The sequence below is a fragment of the Suncus etruscus genome, chromosome 3, assembly GCF_024139225.1.
Source record: "Suncus etruscus isolate mSunEtr1 chromosome 3, mSunEtr1.pri.cur, whole genome shotgun sequence".
NCBI classification, from domain to species: Eukaryota; Metazoa; Chordata; class Mammalia; order Eulipotyphla; family Soricidae; genus Suncus; species Suncus etruscus.
Window position 1 is genome coordinate 91964662 of NC_064850.1, and position 27982 is coordinate 91992643.

General features: G+C 51.7%; 1 protein-coding gene across 1 annotated transcript in view; it reads right to left on the reverse strand.

Moving 5' to 3' along the window:
* Window positions 1-1975: 1975 nt before the first annotated feature.
* Window positions 1976-27982, reverse strand: part of PEBP4 (phosphatidylethanolamine binding protein 4) — a 119115-nt gene continuing 93108 nt past the window's right edge. The window contains exons 3-5 of the mRNA XM_049769497.1: window positions 12153-12198; window positions 10795-10908; window positions 1976-2265 (exon numbers count right to left, since the gene is read on the reverse strand). Of these exons, the coding sequence (XP_049625454.1) occupies window positions 2162-2265; window positions 10795-10908; window positions 12153-12198 (264 nt within the window). The 3' untranslated portion in view covers window positions 1976-2161. The remainder of the gene's footprint in view (window positions 2266-10794; window positions 10909-12152; window positions 12199-27982) is intronic.

Genomic DNA, 27982 nt, shown 5'->3' on the forward strand with positions numbered 1-27982 from the left:
GGCCCCAAAGGCGGAGACTGTGCGGAAATGTGTTGAACAAGAGACCACATGAGGTGTGAACTCCACCTATGGCATCTGACCATCATGATGGTGGCAGTGAGAATGGAGGATCATAGATGTGTCCTCCTGTGCTTCTCAGCTACCTCTTTTGAGACCACTGAGTGATTAACAAGCTTCTCCTTTCCTGGAGGAGGCAGTGAACAGAAAAGGGGCAAGAGGCCTCAACTCTAATGCAGGGGAAGAGAAGCCCAGAGGAAGGGGTTCCCCACTATCTGTCTGCTAGGTTCTCCTCCAGCAGCTGTGACCTCCTTTTCTGTGGCTCCTGGGCCAGTGTTGACTTTTTTCTTTTTCTCCCCACATTTCAGAGTCCTGGGAGTGGGGGTCTCTGGCAGCTGAACTAAAAGCCCAGAACATCAGGGGAAATGAAAGGAGGAGGGGAAAAAAAGGAAGGAAAGCAAGCCGATAATTTCCTCGAAGGATAAACATCCGATTTTTTTTCCTCATCCAAAATAAACATGCTAGCCACAAGGAATTAAAAGCAGAAGAGGGGAGGATGTGTCTCGATTTGGGGCTGCTCTAGGAAGCTGACCTGCTATTTATCCTGTCCCGGGGCACCAATTACACTCCAAGGCTGGTGGGATGGGGGCCGTAGGACAGGCCTGGGAGTGTGAGGTTTGCACATGCACAGGAAGTCCTGCAGAGCGACTTTCCAGGACGCAACCAATAGATTCTTCCTGTGGCTTCAGGTCTGGGCTCAGTTGGCAAAAGTTTCTGTGGGGGTAGAAGGGTAGTGGGGTTGTCCTGCTGCCTGGGCTGGTGTCTGTCTATTAGTCGGGTGGGGAGCTCACTCCACAAACTCAGGCTCTTCCTAGCTGAATGCTACATAAGTCGTCCAGGGCAGGAAGCCTGTGCGTGGCTGGACTTCTGTCTTCAGTTAATGTGAACATGGGTCTGAGCAGGCTGTGAGCCAGGGCCCAGCTGCAGCTCGCCCCTTTCATCTGGGATCTCAAGGTGCTAACACACCTGAGTCACCAGCACTGCTGTACCCTGGCTGTATCCTGGCCAAGGACACTGGCAGACAGGGGCTTATTAACTCTTGGACAGAATGGGGAAAAGGTAGAATCATGAACAGAACCACAGTAAGGAAACACCTCCAGGGTCCTGGTGGGGAAAGCCAGAGACCCTCAGAGATCCCAGGTCCTTTTCCTTCCAGATACTGAAGACTTTTTCTGAGTGTCCTGAAAGCATCCATCAGAGAAGGCCATGCCCTCCAATTTGTTCATCCTTCAGTGACCTTCTGTGGTTTTCAGGGCACAATGTTCAGTCTGGCAAACTCTGCCTTTTGCCCACAGGCCTGCTGTTCTCACCTGTTGGATACGCTGCTGCAGACTTTTTATTTCTGGGATGATGCCACACATGGAGTCTTCCAGTTCTGGGGACGGGTCTAGAGGTGGGGGAGTGTCTCTGACTGTGGCCTGCTCTCTGCTTCAATATTCAACCTGCCCCACCCAAGCTTGAACTTAACCCTGGCTGCCTCCGGAACCTGGCCTGCACTGTTCTGGTCTCAGCCCATGTCCCTGAGCTCCACTGCTTATGGTTCTCCTAGGAGTGTTTCCTTTCCCTGCCAAACCCCAGGTGCTGTCTCTCTACTCAGACTTGGCCTTGTGGCTGCCCATCCCACTTCTACAGTAAGCCTGTGCTCATCACTGTGCAGGCTGAAGCCAGAATGGAAAGGCCATCATGCCCCCTCTCCCTCCTCTTCCCTTCACTGGAGTGAGGAGAGAGATTCATTCAAGTTGTGTGGCCCCCAACTCTTGAATTTTTAGGGCTAGGACTCCCCCTCTTGCCACCTCCCCGTAGCTGCCTCCACTTCCAAGACAGCCCTGGATGGGCTTGGCACTGCCCATCAGTCCCTTCACTTCTTGCTGCTTGGAGTTTTAGAGGAAAGCAGGTTAAAAGACAAACACCCTGTGGGTAGGCCTTGGATGATCCTTTTTAATCTGGAAGAGAGGGGTGTGAAGAGAGGGGGGGGGGGTTTCATATTCCCTCCACCATTGGTGGCCAGCTGGGCATATGCCTATTGGGGAGCCAAAGCCATACCAGGCAGTTAACCGTGCTTGGGTTTGCTCTTGAGCTCACGACTGTCACCTCCTGCCAGAGCCTAGAACTTCCTTGAGTCCTGGTAATTTTGGGTCATGAACTGGGTGCTTGCTTCAGGCTCACTCAGGTGGTAGCGGATCAGAAATTGGTCCAGTTTCCAAGAAGCTGAAATGAATAGAGTATGGAAGTCAGTGAGAGTGGATTTGGGAGCAGGCAGTAGGTGTGCTGGGCAGAGATGATTGAGGAGGGCACAGTGCCTGGGAGAGGCAATGTGCCTGTTCCTCCAAAGCCACAGGGAATGAGGTTCATATTGTATCCAAGGCACGCTGGTCTCCCTGCTCTGGGCCAATAGTACAACTCTGCCTTCTCATTCCTGGGCGAAAGAAAATGCCAGTCAGACCAAGCCAGACTCACACTCTCTCTTTTCGGTTCCCCTGACCTCGTGATCATGAATGCTCTCAGGTCCTACTACCTCCCAAGTTTCAGGACCCTAGTCACAGTGCTCATCTGCCTGGCACAGGTAGCAGGCAGGGCTTGTGAATCCTGAAGGAATCCAGGCCTTGCCCCAGGAGAGAGCACTGTTGAGAACAGTGCTCCCTACCTCAACGGGGTGGGGGGGCACTGGGCAAGTATAAACAGGCCTGGTGTCAGGGCAAGGAGGGCACAGCCTGGGGCACTGAGAGAGTCAAGGGAAGTGGTCAGAGGCAGGTTCCCACACTCTCTTTCCCAAACCCTGGGCCTCAGGCACCCTCTCTGGCTGCTTGCCCGATAAAATACAGGACGCCCAGTGAAATTTGAATTTCAGATAAACAAGTGGTAGTTTGTTAGTGTAGGTTATGGCTAGCATATTGCTCAGAGCATGCTTATCTGAAAAAAATTATATCTTGCTTATTGGGAATTTGACTTAAGTGGAAGCCTGCATTTCCCGGTGGGTCTATTCCGTGTGTGTGTGTGTGTGTGTGTGTGTGTGTGTGTGTGTGTGTGAAATCTACAATCTCTTTGGCCTGGATGGATGCTGAAGAGTAATCTGATAACCAGAGACCTGAGTAAGGCATCCTGGCTTCCTTAAGTCACACACATACCTACTTGTGGTTCTCCGTCTACACCCACCACCGTGTGTGTGTGTGTGTGTGTGTGTGTGTGTGTGTGTGTGTGTGTGTGTGGTATTCACATATTCAAATATACTTGACCTCAGCACAGCTGGAAATTGCTTGTGGTCCTCAGGATCACAGATATAGGGGATCTGCCTGGTGAGTGTGGGACTTAGAATTTGAACTTGTGACTGGATACCTAAGCTCTAAGTCTTACACATGTTTTCAGTGTCCCCCATACTTTTTTTTGTTGTTGTCTTTTTTTAACCACACCCGGCGATGCTCAGGGGCTACTCCTAGCTTTTGCTCAGGACGCCTTCCTGGCACGCTCAAGGGACCATGTGGGATGCCGGTGACCGAACTCAGGTCAAGTGCGTGCGAGGCAAGAGCCCTACCTGCTGTGCTATTGCTCCAGGCCACCACCAGACTTTTTTTTTTTTTTTAATACAAACAATTATAAAACAGGAACAGTGCTCACCAAATCCTCACCAAAGCCTCACTTAAATAAAGCCTCACAAAACCCTCACCAAAGAGGGGACTAGGTTTCTCCCCAGCATGCAGATGGAAAAATGGAGGGTCTTCTCAGGGGTTAGTTATGATGAAGGCACATCCTCAGGGCTCCACCAGTGCCACCAGATCAGAGCCTTATGCTTCATCTACTTGAGGGAACCTCTCTTAGCTTTGTGGTGCCTTCCAGGCTCAAGGAGAGAGTGGGTCTGCTGTGGCCTTTACTCTAGGGAGCCTGGCTATGGGGAAAAATGGTGGAGTTCCATCCCAGGATGTGGTTGGGTCAGGGTAAGACCTCCTGGGTGGTTGTGTGGTCATCCCTCTGTGCTTACCTGTGGGGAATGAGACAATGGGCTTTCTCCCCAAATTGGGCAGGAAGGAACCAGGGTGGCAAGGAGGAAATTGAAACTTGTCACAAGGTCAGGCAGACTGGTGGGGAAAAAAATCCCACACCTCTTCTCTCCTCTCCTCTGCAGCAGTGACTCTGCACCCCCAGACAAAATCAGATCTTAACTGAGCTTGAACAGTCCTTGGGGCTGCGTTCCATTTCCATTCTATGTTCTTGGGCTATGGGTTGCATCTGAGGGTCCAGAGCCACTGGTCACTAGCCTCCTGCTGCCTCCTCCTAGTTTTGTTGTGACTCCTTACACCCACTTCCTGCCACAGAGGCCAGAGGAACTGACCCATGCAATTTCTAGAGGAAAGGGGTGAGTCAGGCTCTTGATGTGTGTGTGTGTGTGTGTGTGTGTGTGTGTGTGTGTGTGTGTGTGTGTGTGTGAGAGAGAGAGAGAGAGAGAGAGAGAGAGAGAGAGAGAGAGAGAGAGAGAGAGAGAGAGAGAGAGAGAGAGAGAGAGCTATGGGAAGCAGGGGGCAGTGAGGCTGTTTTCTGTGGTAGATGGGAGCAGAGAGTCCCACCTTGAAGGCCATTGCTCGTCCCAAGCATGGGGACCTTTGGACTTGACATTCCTTGGACTGCCGGTTTGAGTGGGAACTGCCCGACTCACTGATGTACTCTAAATCTAGATGACTGATTTGGGGGAGGTTCCCCAGCCTATTGTGCAGATTAAAGTTAAACAGGTGATGGAAAATGTGAGGTCATTCCAAATCCAACTCCTTCCCCTCTCATGTAGGACTCCAGTGAGTGGGGTTTCAGGGGGGATGGTATTTCTGCCAGAGGGCCAGGCTCTTTCCAACTCATAGCTGACCCCCTGACCTGCAGGTACCCCTCAGACCCTGCTGGTTAGATAACACTGGATAACAAGCTGGTCTTGGTGATGGAGCCCTGGCCTCCCTGCTTCGTGGCCCACTGATGAGATCTCTCACAGGATAGAGCTCTTCCTAACCTCACTCCAGACAAGAGCCTGGGTATTTGCAGGTCTGTGTTCCACTCAGACCAAGAGAAAACAAGGGGATATTGAGCTTTGGGGTGGCAGACTGTGGGAGAGGGAAGCTGTATGTGAACCCCACACTGACCATGCATTCAGTCTCCCCTACTCTACACGGATCCTGTCTATGTCAGGGGACACTGGCCTGAAGAAAGAGCAGGACCTGGACACCCACCTCGCAGCTGCCTCAGGGGCTGGCTCAGGGCATCATTGATTGAGCTTTGGCAGCCAGTGGTGCTGTGAGAGAAGAGCAAGGACTCTTCTGAGATTAATGATATCCTGGTGGTGGTAGGCGGGAGGCCTGAGCCTTTTCATTTTCGTGCCATTAAATGACATCCAAAGATTTCCACTCAGGAGTGGAAAGCCTCTTTCCATCACATCCAATTACTTCTGGAGAATATTTGCTGAGTGGCTGGCCTTGCAGGGTGGGCCATGGGGCAGGGGTTGCTCTGACCTTGGCAGGAATGCACAAAAGGTTCTGGGGTACTGGGGTGAGTCTGGCCCCCTGTGGTGGAGAGCAACACTAGGAGCATCTGACTGAGTATCCAGGTAGCATATTCAGCACTGTGGGTTAGCTGACATTCTGGTGAAATGGATCTGAGGGACTCTCAGTGGTTCCATGTGGGTGTCCCTGGACCTAGGGCCTATGAATGTTGCCAGCTTGCTCGCAGGGTGCCTGTCTGAGAGTTGCCCAGCATGGCCCCACCTGGGCTGCAGCCAGGCCCCCAGTCCTACTCGCTCTGCCAGGTGGGTGGGGCCCTGGGGAGACAGACGAGGGCTGCCTGCCACAAGCCCACACAGTGACTCAGGGGCTGGGCCTGGGGGATTCTGGGGCCTTGGCCAGGTGAACCACCATGGGAGGTCATGGGGTGGGGGGTGGGGTGCTGTTTTGCAGTGGGCTGTGTGTGTTTGTGTCTGTCTGCCTGTGTGTTTGGGGCTAGTCTCCAGGCAGGGCCCTTGCCCTCCATCCCTGTTTATACCATGTACTTCCCTCTTTAGGGCAACAGGCCTGTCCCTCCAGCCTGCAAGCTAATAGCCATGCTTCTGAGGGCTGAAGTTGCTTACAGCCTCCATGCCTTGGCCTGGGCCTAGAACCTTTTCCCTGCTACTCCCCTGGTCTCCATCTCCTCTACTGCCCCGAAGGCCTTTAGATGCCACAAGCAAGACCTAAGCTCCAAGTGTGGCAAGTCTCTGCCTGTTCCTCCTCCCTGACCCTGGTGGGTGGGCGGCTAAGCTGTGAGCTGCTCAATTCAGGTGTGTTTCTCTGAGGAGATGATTCTGGCTGTTCTCCCTGCTTGTTTTATTTTACCAGGACCTCTCTGGCAGTCCCCAAGGCCTATGTGTGACACGTAGGCACTGGGACTGCCCAAGACTTGAGGCCTTGAAGTGGCTTCTGGACACTTATTATTTCTTGGGACAAAGATTCCTCTGACACTTGACAACTCTGGGCAAGGTGTCTAAGGTGTGTCATGCCATGGAAATAACTCCACAGAGTCTCTACAGTCTCTGCAGCCTTCCCAGGAAAGGGTCATGTGGGAACAAGGATGTCCAGGGATTTCCTTCCTCTTTGTCCCTATAGGAGTCTTGTGGTTATGATAGGGTGGGGAGTGGGTTAGAGGGAATAAAGTGAGTTGGGGGCAGAAGCAAAGGTCCTTGCTCCAGAAGTTGGAAGAGCAGTGGATTTGTGTGTTACTGTGAATTCTTGGCCAACCATGTTACTCCAGCTCTAAGAGGCAGTTTTTTCATTCACCCAGGGAATGAGGTACCTCTTTCAGGATCAGAAGGGCAGACTGATAGTGAGGATGGAAGGGTGTGATGGTGCCCTCCTGGGGCTAAAACAAGGGGAATGTGGGCCATAAGGAATGTGGTTTCATAGAGGTGTTAAAGGAATAGTGAGGTGTGCCTGGGAAATATGACCTAGTGTGCCCCATTGGCAAACATACTTGCTGACTGATGCTGACAGGGTGCTGGGCACAGGACATTTGAAGACCAGGAAAAATCTTCTCTCAGTAATTTATAGTCTCCTGGTAGTTGTAGGTAGCTGGTAGTTGTAGGGCCCATATAGTGACCAAGAGAGATTAAAGCAGATAACTAAGGGAGCACAGCAAAATGTTATGTGAATGTCAGAGAGATGCAGGTGGCATGAGGGAACAGAGTGACAGAAGATATTACTGTAGCATGAACTGATGATGTACTCTGAGACCACTGCAGAATCATGTTCTGAAGAGGATGGGGCAAGGAGAAGTGGCATCAGAGGGGCAGGTCTAGGGGAGGCTTGAGTGGATTTGGGTAGGGGTATGTGTGGTGGGGCTCTCTCTTCAGACATGCTACTCTCCACATGTTGAGTCTTCTAGAATTTTGTAGCCTAGATGCCTAGTGGAAGGCTGCTATGAGGAAACTATGTGGGGTCATCAGGAATCAAGGATGGGCCCAGAGGCCAGATTCTCAGCTGAGTGTGGAGGCTGGAGCCTGTTTGTTACATAGACCTGAGCCAATGCCAGTCCCACATTTGGGAAGATGAAATACAGCCTGTGGGACAAATATTGATGGACTGGGCCAGCCCTGGTCAGAGGGCATCAGCCCAGGTTCTTTAAGCTGAAGATTTAAAGACCCACCTCCCAGCAGATGTAGATTAGCAAGCAGGAGTATGACAAGTAAGGCCCTTCCCTGTGCACTGCAAATGCTTTTAAATCTAGGGACTTCATGTCATGCCCTTTCTATACAAAACCTAATGTGCAGACCAAGATGAGATTGGCATGGCTTTATTTGTTATGTTTTTGGTTTTGTTTTTTCCCTTTTTTTATGGTTCTTGTTGAACCACATTGGTTGGAAGGGGAACTTGCTGTCCCTGCCCCATTTAGGCCATGATTGTGCTTAACTATCTGAAGCCCTGCAAAGCTTCATAGGCAAATTGAACTCCATGAGTGGTTCCCTGAATTAGTGAGGTGGAACTGGACATAGGAAGAGCTTGGAGAGCAAGTCCATTTCCAATATCTGAGATCCTGGGATGTGAGACAATGTGTCCAGGTCACACAGCTAGTCTGGGAGTCAAGAGCTCCCCTTTGTTGGCCTCATGTTGGTTGCCCCAGAGGCATAGAACAAAGAGGAACCCTGGGCAAGGTTCAGTCTCCATCTCTGAGCCACCCCAGAGGCTCATATTAAACTAAAACCACCTAGTCTGTCATGTTCATCCAAAGCCTATCTCTCATGCCTCAGTGCCAGAGAGGGAAGTGAGCCCTGAGGACCAGGTAAAGTTAGCAGCCACCCAAGAAGTTGCTCTGCTTGGTTCCTTCACACTCATGTTCTCCCATTCTCTAGATTTGATGAGCTCCTTCTGGTTACCCCAGAAACTTGAGGTACTGGTGACAACACACACACTCCATGACAATGCCCTCCTTCCAGTAGTTTCCCAGGGCATAGACAATTGATAAGGCTGGCCCTGGCTGGTCCCTGTAGGCCAACCCAGCCTGAGGTCGCATGCATCCTTCAGCACATCCAGAAGTTTCAGTTTTAGCCCAGAGTTTCAGGTCTGTGGAATTTGGGCTTTGGTAAGAACCACTGCAGTCCCCATCCATGCCACATGTCTCCATGCTTGCAAGGCCTCCTGAAGGCTGCTCTGGTCCCGTCTGCCATCACCTCGGCTATCCCTCTCTGAAGAGTGGCTTCTCACTGTTCCCTCTTGGTGTAATTTAGCTTCCCAAGCTTCCCACTCAGCCTCTCTGTGGCTTCCCAGACTATTGGTTATCTCTACTTTCTCCTTTCATCACCATCATGATCACCGTGCTGACCACTAACCAGGGACACTCCTGCCTAATCCTGTTTTCTGTGGTTCTCTCAGCCCAGGGCTAGCCTGCTCACCCTTCTGAACTCAAGGCTTCAAATTCTCTCCCTTCTTTTTGGCCCAGACCTGCCCTGCCTCTGCTGCATAGCCCAAGGGCCAAACAGATTTGCAGATTGCCTATATTCAAGCTTCTAGGTGAGGAAACTGAGGCTAAGTTGAATTAATTTGCCACAAAGTCAAACAGTGACTGGAAATCAAGATTTCCTGCAGAAAAAGACCCTGTACCCTTTAATGTGGTGGTAGAAAATGGGGGTCATTCGCAAGACCTGGGCCGCACTAAACTTCAGTCCTCTCCAGAGGTTATTCCAATCAGAAGCAAACAATTAAGAGCTTAACCATAGGCTGCTCTGCATTGCTATTTATGGATTTCCAAAGTAGACTGTAAGCCCCTTCGGGGCAGAGAATGTTCTGTACCATGGGACAGTCCTTTGCAAAGTGACCAGCACAGTGCTTAGCACTTAGAGAAAGCCATGTAGCTGGGAGCATAATTTCCCGCCTTAATTTGGGGCTACAGATATATTAGCTGGAATACCAGAGATTTTGCCCAGATGCAAGTCCAGTTCCCAAATGTTCACATTTAGATAAGGGGGATGGTAGCCACTCATTCTTCTAAATAGGCTTTGGGGAAGGTCTCAAGGCCCTAAGGGCTTTAGCTCTGTTCCATTTCTTAGGAAGAGCATAGGGGTCTCAGGGTTCTTGGAAGCTGGGCTAGGCTCAGCTCTCCTTCCTCTCAATCTGTATAACTTGCAGAAAGCAATAAATATGCCCCTGAGACCTCAGGCTCTGCTGTGAGATTTCTCTGTAACCAATGCTAAGATGTCGGTACCCAATAACCAATTCCAATATCTAGTCCAGTAGCAGAGGGTGTCTTGGGGGAGAAGGGGACCGAAGAAACTGGGAAAGTTGATCTTGGCCTGGACAAGATACATTTTTTTTTTCTTTTCCTTCTGTTTGTATCCCAACTTGAAAGTGTGTCTTTGGCAAAGCCATTGAAACAGATTTCCAGCTTGGCATGATGTTGAGGGCACCTGGGGAGGGTTCACCAGTGAAAAGGTTGCACCCACAGCACCTCCAGGGCAGCCTGGAGTGCTCTTGATTGGTGGCCCCTACACGACACATACTAAGGGCCCCCTGGCTCAGGTGGGACCTCTCTGGGCACCAGGACCTCCCCTACTTCCCTATAGGTGAGGCTGGTCAAAGTCTCTGGGGAAAGAAGCCAGAAGACAGTCTCACCTCGCCTGTCTCCCTGTCCCCACCCCATTGCATTGGTATGTGCCACATCACTTTCCCTCCAAGAAAAATTAAAGGGGGTAGTGTGTGGCCCACCTGGGGTCAGGAAATCTAAGTAGTCATGCTCCCCAGCTCTGGGAGGAGGGCATGGGCCAAGTCACTGGGAGATCTAGGCAGTGGGTCTTGTTCAGGGTGCCAGGAGGCAGTTCTGAGAGGTGAGTGGGGTGGGCAAGGCTGGGAAGTCATTGCCCCACCACTCAGATGGCACCAGGCAGATATAGCAACTAGTGACCAATGAAGACAGACCGGCAGGGTGGCATTCCAGGGCCCTTTTGCCTAGATCAGACTCAATTATAGAGTACAATTATCTGCAGAAGTGGAGTAGCTGCCTACACATGTCATCTGAGGCTGAGGGGGTCAGTGCTTCTCCCGCTTGTTTACTACTCCCCTTGGAACTCTGCCTTAAACACCCCAACCCCTGGCCTGTGGACACTAGTAGCCTCTGCCCATGGACACATGCCAGTTTACTTCTGGCGCACTGCCTCAGGTGTGCAGTCTCCATGGTGCAGAGCAGAGGGCCCAGGATCTGGCTTTACTATCCACTACTCCCCTCCCCACATTCATCCTCACTTTGGCCTACCTCGAGTTTCGTTTTCTTGGGGAAGGAGAGAAATGGTCTTTTCATGCTGGAGATAGATAAAGAACTGGTAGCGGTGGAAGCCACTTCTTTTCGGTGGAGAGGGAGGCAGGTAGTCTGTAGATTAAAAAAAAGGGGGGGGGGTTTCACATATCACAGACCCTAGGTGCTCTGTGGCCACCCTATAAGTAGAAACTTTTTTCTTTGGATCTCTCTTCAGAGTCCCCATTGAAGAGGGCATCTTTGTGGGTGTGGGTGGTGGGAGGCCAGGGTTTGTGTGTGAGTGTTTGGGGGCCTTGCTGGGTCGGTGTCTGCTGGGGACAGTCTTCTTCCTGCTCAGTCCATCCCAGTGCATTTCCCACCCCAGGTAAAACCATTTTTCTCGGCAAGTGTGTTTGCCAGAAATTTTTCATTTATTTTTTTCAACATTTCCTTATGAACTCAATCCCTACAGAAGCCAATTTCTTGGCTAGATCCGGAGGATCTGGAAGTGGTTATGGGGTGGGTGGGACACAGTTCAAAGATTCGAAGATGGAAGTGTAGGATCTGGGTGCTTGGGGCACTGGGGCACTCAGGCTCTTCCGGAGAGGGTGCATTGCCCTCCCCTTTGCTCTTCTGCAGGGGCCAGATCTTTTCTGGGTTAACAGGTGGGTGGGACCACTTGCCTTCATCCCCCAATTTTCTGCAGAGCCCCTTGGATCCGTTGCTGGCCTGGGTCCCTTCCAAGAACCCTGCCTACTTCCCTTTGTTCTTCCTCTCCTCAGTTCAGGGGGTGATTCTGATAGATGTTGGGTACGATGTGGAGGGATCCCCAGGGATGATGCTGGGGGATGTACTGGCTGTGATGTCACCTGCTCTTTTGGCCATCAGACATCAACCACTGGCTGTTCAGAGCTGCTGGAAATGTTTCTCACAGCACTTCCGGCTACAGGGCCCACAGCCAGGGGAATTCCTAATTGTTCATCTCTCCCTGGGTATCTGGAATGCAGTTCAGATGTACGGTGTGCATGTATACATGTATGTGTGCTGTATACACATGTATACATGTGTGTAGGACATATGTGTTCGTTGCATGCATTTAAAATGAGACCAGAACAAGGGGTGTCGAAAGGTGAAAGTTACTATACTGAGGGTACACCCCCCTCTCCCCTGCTGTGAAGATTACTGTGTAAACTGGTCATCCCAAAGGCTCGATCATGGTATGTGTGTATTGAGGTCTGGAGCAGCCATGTGGGAGCACCTATAGGTTCCTTCTGTGTGAGGGCAGAGGTCAGCCCAGCTGTGGCAGGAAGGTGGGGGTTCTGGTGGGTTGGGGACTCCATGCTGCAGGACTGCACCCCCACACCAAGGGTGCCACTCACCTGTTAACTCCTGGCCCCGAATATTCCCTTTCTTCAAATCCACACCCTGAAAGAGAGACAGGCAGAGGTGGGGTTACTCTTGGGCTGCAGGAATGTGAAAACAGGGGAGCTGGAGGCTATGCTGGGAAATGCAGCCCCCTAAGAAAGATGCCCCTGACCTAGGGCAGTTCCTTTGTTCCCAGAAGCACTGCTTAGTGATGAGGCTGGGCTGTCTGGGTCTGGCCACCAGAAGGGGGTATGAAGGGCAGGGCAGGCAGTTTCTGGCCTCTCCTCTGCTTGCTTGCCCCCCAGGCCCCAGGCAGATTTTTTGGCTGCTGAGACTGCCTCAGTCTCCCCCTTCTCTTCCTTTCCCTCCTTCTCCCTGCACTTGGTGTCTGTGGGATAATGAGGTGACCCTGGGGGTGGGTGCTAATTATTGTTTGTGCAGGACGGGGAGATGCTCAGATGAAAGGGACTGAAGTTGGGCCCCTGGGTCTGTGCCATAGTTGGGCCTGGGCCATGCCACGGAGCCCTGCGGGCCCCTAGGAGTGGGGTTTTATAGCCTTAATGATGGTGATTAGCTTGGCTCTTCATTGATTCTGCCAACACCTAACTGTGCCTAGCCACCTTTCCACCAATTTTTTCCTATGTAGCCCAGGTGTAGGTGAGACTTGAGGGGAGTGGGTAGAATGCAGGTGGGGAACTCAGGATTTCAACCAAATTCTCAGTGGAGAACAGAGGGGTCACCCAGGCCCTCTTAGATTTTGTTTCCCACAACAAGCAGCTCTCACTCTTTTCTCATGTCTCCTGAGTTCCCCTTTTGGCCACAGCTTGTCCACAGCTTCACCCATTTCACTCACTTCCAGAGTCCCCTCTCACAGGGGTTTCATCTCCAGGTCCTCCTGGTCAGACTAGGTTGGCAAGACTGAGGAGCAAGGAACAATACTCCTCCTTGCTGCCTGCAGCATGTGGTCCTGCTTTGACGCCTGCTGCCCTCCCTACCCTCTGTCCTCTGCTCTATATCTACCCATGGACCAAAGGCTCTGCTCATACAGCTCTGTGGCCTCAGGATCAGGCCTGGCCAGATCTGGGCTGGCACCACCACAGATGGCCAGTCACTGAGATGCTGGGCACCTGGAGGGCAGTGGTAGGCCAGTGGACACTTGTTCCTCTTAGGAGACTTGAGGGGCCCAGCCTGGAGGCCACTTCTCACCAGCTCTCTGGTCACTGGGGAAAGACAGAGAAGGGGTACTGACCAGGGAACCAGCCTGGTCTCCAGCTCGGCCTTCTAGCCTCCTCCTGCTCATTCCCTTCCCAGCCAGCCCAGCCAGCGGTTTGTTTAAACTAAACAATAGCAACTTAAGCTAGCAGTTTCTTCTTGATCCCCGCAGGCTTTGGTCCCACCCAGAGTGATAAACAGTCTTCTTGAGGTAAAGAGGGGCGGGGAGTTGGTCCCTTGGGTCAGGGAGTTGGTCTGCACAGAGCCTGGAAAATCTGATTCGCAGTCCCGATGGGGCGGGAAGGCCCTGCAACAGCTCTCTTCCCTGCCAAAGAGACTTTCTCATCCATTGGATCCAGCTAGGCAGGGACTATGGAGCCCCAAGCCCCTTGGGTCAACTCAGCAGTCACTACCCTGAGCCCTACGGCCACTGAGAGCTGTACAGGGACCTTTCATTACTCTTCAGGCTGGAAGTCTCTGGATGAGGGAGACAGGGCATTTCCAGAAGGGAGAGGGGTCTGTGAGAAATTTCCAAGGAGTCTGAACTATGGCCTTGCTTGATGGTGGCCTGCAGGTGAAAAGTATAGACCCCACACCTGTACATGGAGCTGGCTGAGCTGATAAAGGGGCTGATAAAACTCTCTAACCTCCCACCCACCTCAGTCTTCTAGCCCCTAAAGATGCTGGTGTCTTTGAGTAAAACCTCTTTTCTCTTACTATAAGCAAACACAGATACTTGTCCAAATGCTAAGGGTGAAAAAGGAAATGATGACAATTATAGATAGCACAGAGGAGAGGGGTGTGGGTACCCCAAGGTGGGTTCTTAGGGATCCAAGTAGGACAGGTTGAGGCATGTGGTGCTGTGTTGGGGTCATGTCCCTGTGCGGTGGATCTGTTGGCCTGGAAAGGGAGTTGCAGCCACTGGGCTCACACCCCTAGCACTTCCCCTGCAAAGGGAATGGAGTGCAGGAGGAGGGAATAGCTCCAGAGGACCCTTAAACTCACAGGCTGGAGGAACAACCTTATTGGGGGTAGTCTGTGAGCATGTGAGTGTGTGTACACACAAGTGTGAGTGTATACGGGTCCCACAGTGGGACAGCCAGGCATAGGGGAAGGCGGGTATTTCTCTAACTGCAGACAACGAGAGACTGATGCACGTGGTAGGAATTTCTGTGCTCTCAGAGTGAGATTTGCTTCCCAGGGCTCTCCTCAGACAGGAAAATGGGCTTGACAAAAGTCCCGGCATCCCCTTTAAGATAGGGGTAATTCTGCTGACTGGGTGAGTGTCCTCCCTGTACTCCTGTCCTCACGTCTGCACATTTCTAGGGCTCACTCTGCTGACAGACCTCTTCTCCCGACACTGCAGGAAGGACAGGTGTAGGAAGCACTATTTGATTAGAAAGAAGTCCAGGGCAGCAGCTTGTTAGTATGTACCACTATCCCCTTGCAGCTCTTCGAGCATTTGTGAAGTGAGAATGACCATGGTCATCCTGGGTTTTTGCCTTTCAGTTGCCACAGCTGCTCTTCCAATCTGCTTCCTGCATCCCACAGTCGCCTCCCACCTGTGGTCATAGCCTACAGCTCAGGGGAAGGGCCATTAGTCCTGTCCTACCCCCTATGCCTTCAACTACCTTGTGCTAGAATCCTTGTCTTCGGTGGGTAACCCAAGCAGAGGTAGCATTGTTTTTTTTTTATATATATTTTTATTTATTTAAACATCTTGATTACAAATATGATTGTGATTAGGTTTTAGTCATATAAATAACACCTCCCATCTCCAGTGCAACATTCCCACCACCAATGTCCCAAATCTCCCTCCATCCCACCCCCCCACCTGTACTCTAGACAGGTTTTCCAGTCCCCTCATTCATTCATTCTTTTTTTTAAATATATTTTTTTAAGTAACATGATCATATTTGGGTTACAGTCATAACCAGAACAGCCCCCTTCACCAGTGTAACATTACCCCCTTCCCCTTTCCCATCCCCTGCCTGTATTCGAGACAAGCATTCTACTACAATTGTTTTTAAGTTTAGTAAGTTGTATTTTTTTTCCTTAAAGGAAAAAAGTAAAAAAAAAAAAAAAAAAGTAAAGGTGTGATAGTAGCAATCGCCGTTGTTTGCATAGGTCCAGAAAAATGGGGAAAATGGAAAAAAAATTCTTGACCTGATTACTAAAAAGGCCTCACCTCAGTTTAAATTAAGTGGCCAAAAGACATTTGCGAGTGAAGAAGTGAAGCCAGGATGAGACCTTAGACTCCAGACACTGTCGGGGGCCACCACAAGAGGCCACCCTAAGGGACTATTCTGTGCTTGCCACCTATATCAGGCTCTTTCCACCTCCCCAGGCAGGCCCTAGAGTCTCTGACAAAGTGATTAAGCCCAGGGGGAACCCCAAGTAGATGAGTCAACTGGCCAAGTCGCCTCTGTCCTTGCTTTCTTGATCCCGTGGGAGCAGCAGATGCGTGTCTCTCACCTGGGAAAAGAGCTTCTCACTGGACACATTTGTGAGCTCTGGTTGTGGAAACCCCAGCAGGGGGGCTTAGCCTAGGTTCCTCATTCCAGTTCAATTACCTGCAGGCAGCTGCCCGCCCACCTGGGCATTTGGGAAGGTCCTCAGGCCTGCTGACCCCTAAGCGCAGGGTCACGGCACATTTCCTCGAGTGCAAGGGGATGATTTAATCTTTTCACCTGCCTCTTCCCACGCCAAGGAGGATTCAATCACTTCTACAGCCTGGCTAAGAACCAGGGCCAGAGTCGGAGGTGGGGGGCAATCCAGTCTGAACTGAAAGGTGGAGTGAGGAAGGTAAAGGGGAGCAGAGGGAGAAGGAAGCAGCACAGTCTTTGATGGTGTTGGAGAGAATTCCAGGCTCTCTAGGCTGGCAAGGCCTGCCCTGTGGCTCTGCATGGCTGTTTGCTTGATGGAAGGAGAGATCCAAGATGGCAAGACCAGGGTGTGCTTCTCAGCAAATAGGGAGGAAGCACTAGGCAGAGAGAGGGGGGGGGGGGCTGTAGCCTCATTGCTCCTGGGCATAGATTCTGATTCCTGAATTCCAGGAGCTATGAGGCAAAGAGCTGACCACAGTGAAGGTGGAACATGAGGGAAAAGGCATAGACCTGAGCCCTGGGGTGGGGGGGAGCAGAAGCCTCTAGACTTTGGGGTAATGAGGTGCCTGTTTCCCACTCCCACCCCCACTCCCTATGCCTAGAAGCACCTTCAAGAGCAGAGACAGCTGTTGGGTTCTGACTCCTGGCTTTGCTTTAGATCTGCAGTGAGTTACATGCCCAAATGCAGTAGAGTGGGGGTGTGGAGGTGAGGTGAGGGCCCCAAGGAGGATCTGCTTGACCCAAGAGGTAGTAGCTTCTCCCAGGATTTCCTCCAACTTCACTATGCTGGGTGGAAGCAAAAATTCCCCAAAGCCAAAGCTATGGTTGTCTGTGGTGGAAAAGCTGAGGTCACGAGGACATGAATGTGGGTCCCAGATAGATTCTGCCACCTTGCACCTGTGTCTGTGCTTCTCTCTGGCCCAGGAATGAAGTCTGGGGAGCTCCCTGAGTTTAGTAAACGAGTAGTCCATATGAGACAGGAATATATGTCACAGAGGCCAATCTTTTAGCAAAGAAGTGACAGTGAGCAGACCAAGGAAGAGCAAGAGGAGATGCAGGAGCATGGAGGGAAGAAGAAGAGCTGCTGGGGTGATGGGAAAGCTCGTGGGGGACTCTTCCCTTTATCTGAGCTTCTCAGCCTTCCCATATGGACAGGCGGGGGAGGGGAAGAACACTTTAAGTTGAGGAAACTGTACAAGCAGTGTAGGAAAATGTAGATAAGCAATGAAAGAGCAGGCAGAGTTGGAAAGCTCATGGTCAGACTGCAAATGCCCTGGGCTGCTGAGAGTCAAAGCAATTAAGACCCTGATCTGGGGTCCATCACCTGGACAGGACTTCTGTTACCCCAGTTCAGCAGTTGTGTCCCCAGAGGTTTAAGAGACACTCCTCTTGGTGAGGACCCAGTTGCGGGCAGACCCTAGGATGACACATATGGCCAGTCCGAGGAGGATGGTGTTGAACCCTGCCTGGTAATATGGCTTCATTCAGGTCAGATGTGTTTGCAGCCCTGAGTTCAAACAGTTTTGCCTTTTTGGCTGTATTTCAGGTCATCAAAGAAAAACAGAAAGCATAACACCCCTAAACAAACCAAGCTGGATATAAGAGGTGCACCCCAGTACCCGTGCACTGATGACTGCTCAAGAACACCACAGTTCACTGCTTTAGAATCTCGGTTCCAAGGTTTCCCAGCCCACAGAAGCCAGCTGTGAGCTGCAGGGCCAAAGTGCATCTGCATCCCTTCCTGGGGGAAACGTGCCCATGTTCCTTTTCAACTTAATTGTGTCTGTTTCAGGTTAGCCATTCTCTGTATGGATGGCTTACTATTCCAGGTAAGGTGAAAAGTAATGAAGACCCTAATATCTGGTCTCCACAAACCTGATCCATTTAGAAATAGTAAGGAAATAATGGGAGAAAAACTAGAGCAAGCATAAGGAGTTGCAAGCTACATGCCACAATTCCACATTAGTGTTAACTTAGACTAAATTCTAGAAATACAAGACAAATGCTGAAGTTTTCTGTGTCAACTGCAGGCCTCTAAAATGCTCATATGGACTCACACGGGGAACTAGGGATACTTCATAAACAAATTTTCCTGATCCCTCGAATTTTCCAGTTCTTCCACTTCTTTACTCTTACCTATACTGGAGAGTGATCTTATTAAACTCTAGTTTTGTCTTGTTAAATACACGCCCAATTTTAACACCACAGTGACTGTCACAGTGAAGAGTGGCTTCTGCACCCTGCCAGAGCCCCAGACTGCAAAACTGAAAACAAATCCTGGGACTCCCAAGCAGGCCATCACTGGCTCAAGCCTTTGTAGTGGAGGCATGGGGGGTGAAGCACTATGAAGAACCACTGAATGTTAACATATTGTGGGGTACACATGGCAGACCCTCTGCCAAAACTCTAGTTCTGCCCTCCAGGACTCTGCTAAGAAGTAGGAGTGATAGTAGGCAGAGAAACTGCACTTCACAGTCTCATTTCTGGTGGTGGCCGTGGTGACAAAGCTGGGGAAGATCCTTTCAGTCACCATGGCCCCAGTGGTTGGTGGCCAAGAGGGGAAAATGGGCTTCCGTCCAATGTCATCACCAATTAGCACCACGGCTTTGAGCAAGACTCAATTTCTCTGCGTCTCTGTTTCTGTGCCCTACAGTGGCGATGGTAATGATAGCTGCCCTGGTTTCTTCTCTGCAGACTAGTGAAGATGAAATGAAAAGATGAAATATTCTAGAGTCCTGCAGTGCCATGCAAGTGTGAGGGCCGTCATGGTTTCCCTTCCCCTTCCAGAGCTCATAGAGGGAGGAAGGAGAGGGAGTTGTCCTGGATGTGAATGGGGGAGGGGGTCAAGGGAGAGGGGCTGCTGCTGCCTCCGTCTGCCCCCCTCAAACTCCTCCTGTGAGCTCTTCTGCTGTGACAGGCCCTAGTAGCCTGCTGGCAGGGTCAACCTCATAAGGCTAATGGCTGTGCCGTGGGCTCAGAGGTTACTCAGCTGTGAATGTGGGGCCTGTCCTGCTGGTTCTGTACTCACCCGGGGTGTGCGGAGCGTGGCACATAATGTTTATTAATATGCCTTGATGAGGGGCATTAATATCTCTTAATGACACCATCCAAGCAGGGCCTCCTCCCTCCCTTGCTCCTTGCCCCTTTCTCTCCCATCCCCTGGAGACACAGGCACAGACAGGGCTTGGCAGTTCAGGGCTGTCTGAAGGGGTTCTGGCAGCCCATGGGCTTAGGGACCCTCAGTGAAGGCACAAGAAGCTGCACAGGTCTTCAGTCACCCATGGTGCCCATAGTCACACAGGACACATGCGACACAACCCCACAGACACACTGAGTTACTCACATATACTCATAGCCCCCCTTGTACACACTTATACACGAGTCCACATGTACATTTACACATTTACCCATATACACACATTTACATGCTTCCTCACAAGTGCACACATATGCACATAATAGCTGCACCACTTAGTACAACTTATGTGCACATAACACTCCATGCACAGGCTCACACACATATATGGCTGCAGTCCCACATGGACATGCTTATGCACGTATCCTCACAGTTTTCATACCATACACATGCGCACATGCACAAGACACACAAAGGCTCCATCAGGCTCACACTCACAGAAATACACACATGCGCATCACACCCGGACAGACTTCTTCACCAACAATGTTTTCACAGGCGCCCTCTCTGGGGGAACCAGGGTAGAACAGGACAGGCAGAGGTGAGGGTGGCACTGGGGAAGGGGCTGCAGTCAGATGTGGTGGGTTCTGGGGAGCCCCTGGCAGGGACAGTGCAGTGCTGACTTTGCACTGTGCTGCTCTGTGCTCAGTTGCTTGAGCCTCTGGGGTGGGGGGCAGTGGGGAATCCAGCAGGAGTGGGGTTCCTCACCCTGCCGTGCCCAGCATGAAGGACATGTGAGGCAGTGTCACTCACTTCGAGGCAGCAGCATAGCAAAGAGGAAAGGGGTGCAGTTAAGTCCCCCACAACCAGACTTTAGACACTGCACCCAGCTGAAGGAGAGGGAACTCAGGTCTGCCTCAGGCTGGCCCTTATCGCTCCATCACAGCAGCATCCGGTCTTTCTGGCTGCGCAGGCACCCAGCAGGGCGGAGAGGAGGAACAGGGAGGCCACCCCTGACCAAGACTGGCTTCCAACTGTGCTGGCCCCACACCTACTTGACCTCTTGGTTTGAGAATGGCCAGGGGATGCTATGGCAGAACACTTGGGGCTCAGCCAACATCAGGGGCTCAGCCAAGCCCTCCTGCCCCAGCCCTGTGAGGCCCTATTTCCTTTCATTTTTCCAGAAGTGCATTCAGCCCACCCAGCCATGGCTGTGTCCCTGAGTGGCTCTGTGTGTGGTAAAGCAGGTGCCTGCCTGCCTGGGCTCCCACTCACAGTCCTTGAGAACCAAGTCCCAAAGTTGGGGTTCCCCAAGCTTGAGCCTTGTGCCTTCTTGGGAAATTGTAGTAATGGGGGAGTCAGCTTTCTTGGCTCTGCTCTCTGCTTGTTCTCTCTCATTCCTTTGCCCTATTTTAAGTTTCCATACTGGGCTCAAGAGGAATGAGAAATTGTAATCCATGTGTGGGTTACATCTAAAGGCCCTGATGTGAAAATTTGTATTTAATGAAGGAAGGAAGGAAGAATGAAGGGAAAAAGAAGGAAAAAATGAGAAGAAAGAAGGGAGAGAAGAAATGCAAAACCAAAGGAAGAACAAAGCAAAGGGAGGAAAGGAGGAGGGCAGGAAAGAGGACAGAAAAGATAAAAGAAGGGAGGGAGAGAAAGAAGGAAGTTCAGATGGAAAGGAGGAAGGGAAAAAGGAAGAAATAAAAGGAGGGAGGGAAGAAGGGAGGAAGGGAGGAAAGAAGAGAGACAGGAAGTAAGTTCAGAAGGAAAGGAGGAAGGGAGGAAAGAAGGGAAAAAGAAAGAACATTTTCTGGAAGAAAGCTTGGGGGTCAGGGATTCTGAACAAGAAAAACTTCTGGCAAGATGTGGAAACTGGGTGAAACCCTAAGTCCATTAGAAAGTGTGACAAGTAGCAGAAAACCTTTAAGTCTTATTCAAATGACATACTTTTTGTAGATTTCTGGCAGTGGACTTGGGCTAGTACCCAGAGACCTTTGCTTCTAAAACTCCTGCAGCAGTAAGCCTGGAGTTGGTCGGAAATCCAGTCTCTGGGCAGGGAAGACAGCACAGGAGTTTACGAGGTACCATTTGAGACTCTGTTGGGGTGACCCTGGAGGTCCAGAAGAACCAACTGCATCTTTGGATCCCAGCACTGATCTGTCCACCTGGCTGGCCAAGACTCTCTGTGAGTAGCCAGTGAACCCCTGAATAATTCTTGAGAGGCTCCCCTCAAAGGAAGAAATGCAAAGTGTCAGGCCCCTGCTCAGTGTGGAGAGACTAGTGTTGGCTCACTAGTCTCAGCCAAGACAGCAGTGCATGAGGCCCCACAGCTGTCAGCCGGGACCAGCTCCCTCCCTTTCGGTTGTGCCACCTTTTACAGTGCCCGGCAGGCAAATGCCAATATAGGCAGCTTGGCAATTACAATGAACAAACAACCGAGACTGAGCTCAGTCAGTTCCACCCTGACCTCACGGTTGGTCCCATCCTCTCTGGGATGTTTCAGGTCTGACCTAACCCAGGGAGAGGCAGGGAGCGACTGCTCCCTCCAGCTAGGCCCCTGGGGCACAGGCCTCTGGGACAGGCTGGCTGATAGCTATGGCTGCCCTCCCCCTTGGGGGGCCGTGGGAAGGTGTGGGTATGTGCCAGCTCCTCTCTCCTCCCCGGCAGGCAGGAGAGGACCTGGCTCAGGGCAGTTGGGGTGCTTGGCTTCCAGCCTTGAGGCTCCCCATCGGCCTCAGAGCATGTTGAAACGAGTCTTTGCACAACCTTGAGGAGGGCCCAGCAATTCCAGGTGACAATGCCCAGGGGCACGAGGAGGAAAAGGGATGGGGTGACAGCAGGGACCAAACCCAATGGGGTCAAGGGGCCTGAACCTGGAGCCTCCTCAGTTGCTATCCCCAGGGTGCTGGGCTGGGGCTGTCCCCCTCTTTGAACTCCCGCTACACACAGCAGAGCTCAGAGGACTCCACTCAGGAGTCTGCGAAGTCAGGGGGCCAGGTCAGTGTCCAGGTCAGGCCACAGGAAGCTGGGACAAACTTTCCCCAGAACTTCTGGTTGTGAGCAGTTAATTGCTCTGGCAGCCATAAGCAAGGGGCCCTTAATGATGCAAACATCGGCTGATAAATCTGCAGCTCCTCTCTGTGGGGCTGCCACGCTCCATTCAGCCTCATGGCCCGCCCCAGCGGGGTGGGTGCCAATCTAGCCCCACTGGCACTTGTAGGCTAATGGGGAAGGCCGACACCCATTCTACTTGCAGTGGGGCTAATTCCAGGGAGGGGGCTTGTGTCTGCTGGACTCTGTCCTGGAGGCTCTTTACAGGAAGGACAGAATGCAAGAAGTGACTCAGGTAGCTACATAGTACCCCGAATGGAGACTGGGGATCAGCTCCTGGGCAGGACCCCCTGCTGGAAGACAGGCACTACACTCCTTTTGGGGGAAAGCCCTCCTCAGTTCTTATTGCAATAAAGAAGGGCCCAAGCTCTCCCTGTGGCTTCTAATGATGGGGTTAGGGTGTAATAAATATCTAGGTGCTCATAAAACAGGCTAATGACCGCCTACTTTTTAATGGACCCCTTTGGTCATTTAGCTCACCCCTTTTATCCAGCCGTTCCCAAACCAGAAGGGACCATCTTGGGGAGCTGAGGCCTGGAGCCTGTTAGCGGCTACAGATCCTGGCTGTTTGGGGTGGGGCAAGTTGGGTCCTGGGTCTATCCCACCTCTTTTCCCTCAGCTACTTCGCTTTCCTTCTCCATCATTATTGGGCTAAAATAGCCTCAAGCATTGAGATTGGAGCCCCATAGGCCTGCCTTAGGAAATGGGTTGGGGGTGGGAGGCATGAAGCATATATACCCCAATCCTTAAGAACAGTGTTAACACTCTAACACATGGTGGCAGAGAAGGCACTTAGCACCCAAAGGCCAGCCATGCCCTCTTTTCTGCTGGGACTCAGACGCTGGCTCAGAATCAACCTGGTGTCAGCCACACAGGCCGGGAGGCATGGCACTGACTCACCGGGACACCTGTGTTTCCTTGGGAGGTCTGCGCGTGCGCACTGGCCGGGCCTGACCCTGCTTGGCTTCCCGGAGCCTGGTGAGCTCACAGGGTGTTGTGGGTGCAGGCGGGTGACCTGCAATGCAGGGAGCGTTTTGCAGAGAGACTTGCCCCTGTGTTCCCAGGAGAAGCCCAACAAGGGACTCAAAGTTGTTCTCTGGATTCTCCTCTACTCCCATCTGACTGCAGTCATCAGTCAGGACCACAAATTCACTCAGGAGGTTATAACAGAACTAACAGTTTAACCTAAAGGCCACTCACTATGGATAGCTCACACCTGGGGAGGTGGCCAGATAGCATCCTTGGGGGCTGGGACATGCAGGTTAGACTCAGCCCTAACCTTAGGATAGAGAGATGTGCCTACTTTCCCCAAGCCATGGGCTTTTGCTGAAGGCCAGACAGGGTTATGAGTGGAGAGAAACTTAACAGTGAATCAGCTGGGCCCAACCCTGCCTCATGGCCACCTGCAGATAATGGGGTCAGAAGAGTACAGAGGAACCTGAGAATGCATGTTCCTGGGCCCTGACCAGCTCCCATCTCTGCAATCCTCTCCTGAGACCTGAGAATCAGCCCTGTAGGAATGGAAGGATGGTGTCTGGGCTCACATCTGGTTCTGAATTGAGGGGACACAGGAAGATAGGGACCCTGAGACAATCACCATGTACTCTGGGATTGGGAGAGAGTGGGGAACAAAGGGGAATAATGAGTTTCTGGGAGGAAGGTAGTGTCCTGGGTTTGGGGACAAGCAGCCTTACAGGGGTCTTCAAACTACGGCCCTCGGGCCATATATTGTATCTGTTCCCGTTTTGTTTCTTCACTTCAAAATAAGATATATGCAGTGTCATAGGAATTTGTTCAGAGTTTTTATTTTCACTATAGTCCGGTCCTTCAACGGTCTGAGGGACAGTGAACTGTCCCCCTGTTTAAAAAGTTTGAGGACCACTGCTTAAGATATGTGGCAGGTGTTCTCTTTTCTCAAGTGGGTGTCTCAAGAACTTTCTCAACACCTCACCTAGTCCTCCTTCTGAAGGAGGCTGGAGGGAGGGACTAGTGATTCCTGAGAACATCAGTGACCTGACCTGGGAGCTGAGAGGAATCCAGGTGATGGAGTCCTGAATCTCAGGGCCTGACTCAGACAGGTCCCTTAGGCTGTGAGGGACACAGGCAGAGTAACACCCTCGCAATCTGGTTACCTCGGTTGTGCTCCCACTGGTGAAAGACCATCTGGGTGTTCCACATTCCTGTACTGTGCCTGAGGGTAGAGCTGACAACTTTCTCCATGGCCCTCCATCCCCCAGCATCACTGGAGCTCATCTTAGACAGACTAGCACTCCTGCTCTGAAGCTTTCTCAGTTGCCACCCTCCCAACTTACCACAGTACCATGGGTCACCACAGTCAGAGGAGCAGCTATGAGACCCCACCTGCTCCAAGGACCATGTCTGCTGCCATGTGGCAAGTAGCACTAGGGCAGAGAGGGAGGGAGGATCCATGCTGTTCTCAGATCACATCCATCAGTGCTGAAACCATCCCATACCCACAAGATGGGTATGAGCCCAGGGAAGCTTCTTTTAGGTGAGTGGGTAGTAGAATCAGGATTAGAGTCTGAGATGAGCAGCGTGCCCACTTCCTTTCCCTCCCTCCCTCCCTCCCTCCCTCCCTCCCTCCCTCCCTCCCTCCCTCCCTTCCTTCCTTCCTTCCTCTCTTTTTTTCTTCTTTTTTTCTTTTGTTTTTTTGGGTCACCCAGCAGCACTCAGGGGTTACTCCTGACTCTATGCTCAGAAATCGCTCTTGGCATCTCAGGATGGGATGCCAGGATTCTACCTTCTACATGCAAGGCAAACGCCCTACCTCCATGCTATCTCTGGCCCTGTCTTTCTTTCTCTTTCTCTATTTCTTTTCCCTTCTCATTCTCTTCCCCTTCCCCCTTCCCTTCCCTTTCCTCCTCCCTTTTTAATTTCCCCCTTCCCCTCTCCCTCTTCTCCTTCCCCTTCCCTTTCCCTTTCTCCATTTTTGCTGCATCTCTGTAACGGCCTGGGACTGTCATTTTCACTGCTGTCCCTGTGGGCAAAGCAGGGGCATTCAGATGTGGAAATCCACTCCAGAAGTTGAGTCCAGAGCTGGTAGGGTGGGACCAGGATGGGCTCCTCAGACCTGGAAGCCTACTGACATGGGGTCTATGTTTGGCTGTGGGCCGGGATGCTGTTCTCTGGCTGGTCCAGAGCAGGGACATGCATGGTCTTGTCTGTAGGAACTGGTGGGATTTCAGTGTAGAAGAAACTTGCCCTAAAACTCCTTTGAGGTTCAGATTTTTCCTTTTCTGTTCTACATTTGCTTCATTCCCTCCTGGGGTCCTTAACTCTCTCTCAGAAAACAGATGTCCTCAGCAGCTCCCCTGACTTGCCTCTCCTGCTCAGCCACATCCAACACAGCATTTTGGGGGTGCTGAATGTGGACTTGTAGGCCTAGGGGGCTCTCAAACAAGTCTTATTACCCAGTGCTGCCCAGGAACCATCTTGACATATTGAGCCACTTCTGTAAGGTCTTAGGAACTGTGGCTCTGGGCAAGAACATGGACTCTCTCAGTGGTTCCAAGGGATGGATGCCTGAGAGGTTCCTAGAAGCTCCTACACTTATCCAGGCTCTGCTCTGACCCCCATGTTTTCTGTGAGGCCCCCACTCCTTCCCATGAGTGGAGAGTTGGGGTGGGCCTTGGTCAATCCTCCACTGGTTGTCTTAATGGCCTTTCCTGTGAAGCTGATTCCTTCCACATGCAGATTGTCCTGGCTAGTTCTTGTTTCTCTGTTCCAGACCCTTCTCATTTAAAGTCTCTGTATGTTCCTGTATGTACATACATGCCTGGGTGTGCACAGATAGGGAGATATTTTTGCAAGTCAGGGACCTGTGACCCTTCTTTTGTCTGTCCTGACTAACCTTGATTGAGGTTGTGATGCCTCTGGCCCAGTGAGGGGCTGGTTGTAGCCTGGCTCCACTCCCAGCAGACCAGGTGTTCCCTCTTTCCTGGCCCAGACTACTCCCCAGATGCCCCATACTTCCGGCCTGGCCATAAAAAGTCTCCCGGAAAGTCTTTGCCCAGAGGCCCCGGGCGTTCTCAGGGAGACTGAGTGCACAGTGGCACAGCAGGGCCTGGCCACAGGGATGTGCCTGGGCTCTGGCATTGAGGCACATCTGTCCCAGCTTGGGGGAGCGAAGAGGAGGGGTTGAGTCTGGCCCTGGGCCCTGGTTTATGAAATACCTAGACTCTTAGTCAACATAAAGCCCCAGGGTATGGTGCGCGTGCATACACGGTGGGCGGGTACATGGGGAAAACTGAATTTTGCCACTCTGTCTTTCCTCTAGGCTCTGCCTCTGCATCTGGAGAAAAGAGGGCATCTTAGAGAGGCAGTCCTGGGCTTTTGGGTGTTAAGCCTGTAGCTGAGTAGTGCTCCAGAGAGAAGTCCAAGTGGTGTGGGAGAAGGCCTAAGCAGGATGTAGGGGGTCAGGGCCACAACCTGGAGAACAGTGGCTGCCTTCTCTTCCTGCCCCAGGGAACTGTGTCTCTGCTGCCTGACTCATGGAACCTGCTAGTGAAGGACAGTTGCATCAGAGTGAAACTGCCTGAGAGGGTGCTGAGGCCTGGGCTATGAACAGCTCAGCCTTCAGGGATCAGAGGTCTGCTCTAGGTTCCCTGTCCCTTTCCTCACTACTGGCAAGGATGGGGTGCGAGTCAGGGATCACCAGACTTTACTCAGCCCTGAGTCACTGAGGCAACAACTGGGAGCATTTGTGGGGTTCCCTCAAAGTAAGAACATCCTGGGAAAATAGCTTTTTGGCTGGGAGGTGGTGAGGCTCCAGCAGATGTGACCTTTCTCTGCCTTTATTCCTGCTTTGGTGATATGGAGGGGCATGCAGGTCTGGGATGAATCCCAATGAGGCCTGCTATGTCCTGGTCCCACAGAGGTTGACCTTAGGGATGCCTCCAGTCTCTGCAGACCCACAAGGGTACACCAGGACTTTAGGGGAGTTTCTGGTTGGGACCAGGGAGATGATAATTTAGGGTGGGGACTCAGGCACAAATGGGCACCCCATAAACTCTTGAGTTCCTGAATGTGCAGGTTTTTACCTTCCCTTAAGTAGAAAGGGGCCAATGGTGTGTTGGGTTCTACATGGTCTTGGCCAGAAAGCTGAGGGGGATGACCACTTAGTCTACATTGCCCATTTCCCTCCAAAGTATTTATGAGTCTGTAAGCTGGATGCTGGGACCTTCTGAACACATCTTGGGCACTCTTTGCAGCTCTTCTTGCTTCATGGAGGGCAGGAGTCCCCTTATGACCTGCCAGCCTTGTTGGGAGCCTGTATCCCAGTCCCTGCCTCATCTCTCCTTTACAAGGCCCAGCTGTAGTGTAGCTGCAAGTGTCTGAGATGGCAACACTGGTTTCTGGTTCCTCCTGCTCACACCTGCGGGGCTTCTCAACCCTTCTTGAGGTGGAAGCTGAGACCTGGAAGGGGGGGTTTGGAAATCTGGATATGCCTACTCTGAACTTTCCTGAGGAATAAATCGTGGCTTCCTAGCCACTTAGTGTGGGGCAATTCCCACTGGGTCCTGCTGCTCCCTCCAGAGCGAGATCATTTATGACCAACCAACTCTTTCATTTTCCCATGGGTTTGGATGTACACAGCACTGTACATTGGAAAAATTGATCTGAGCTGAAATTTTCCTTCTTCTTAAATCCAGGTGGATGGCTGTGGGCATGTGGTTGGGGGGGGATTAATAACCTCCTGTTGTCGGGTCTGTGTCTCTGCGTGTCTGGTGCCCTCCCCAGGTGGGATTGGGGTGGG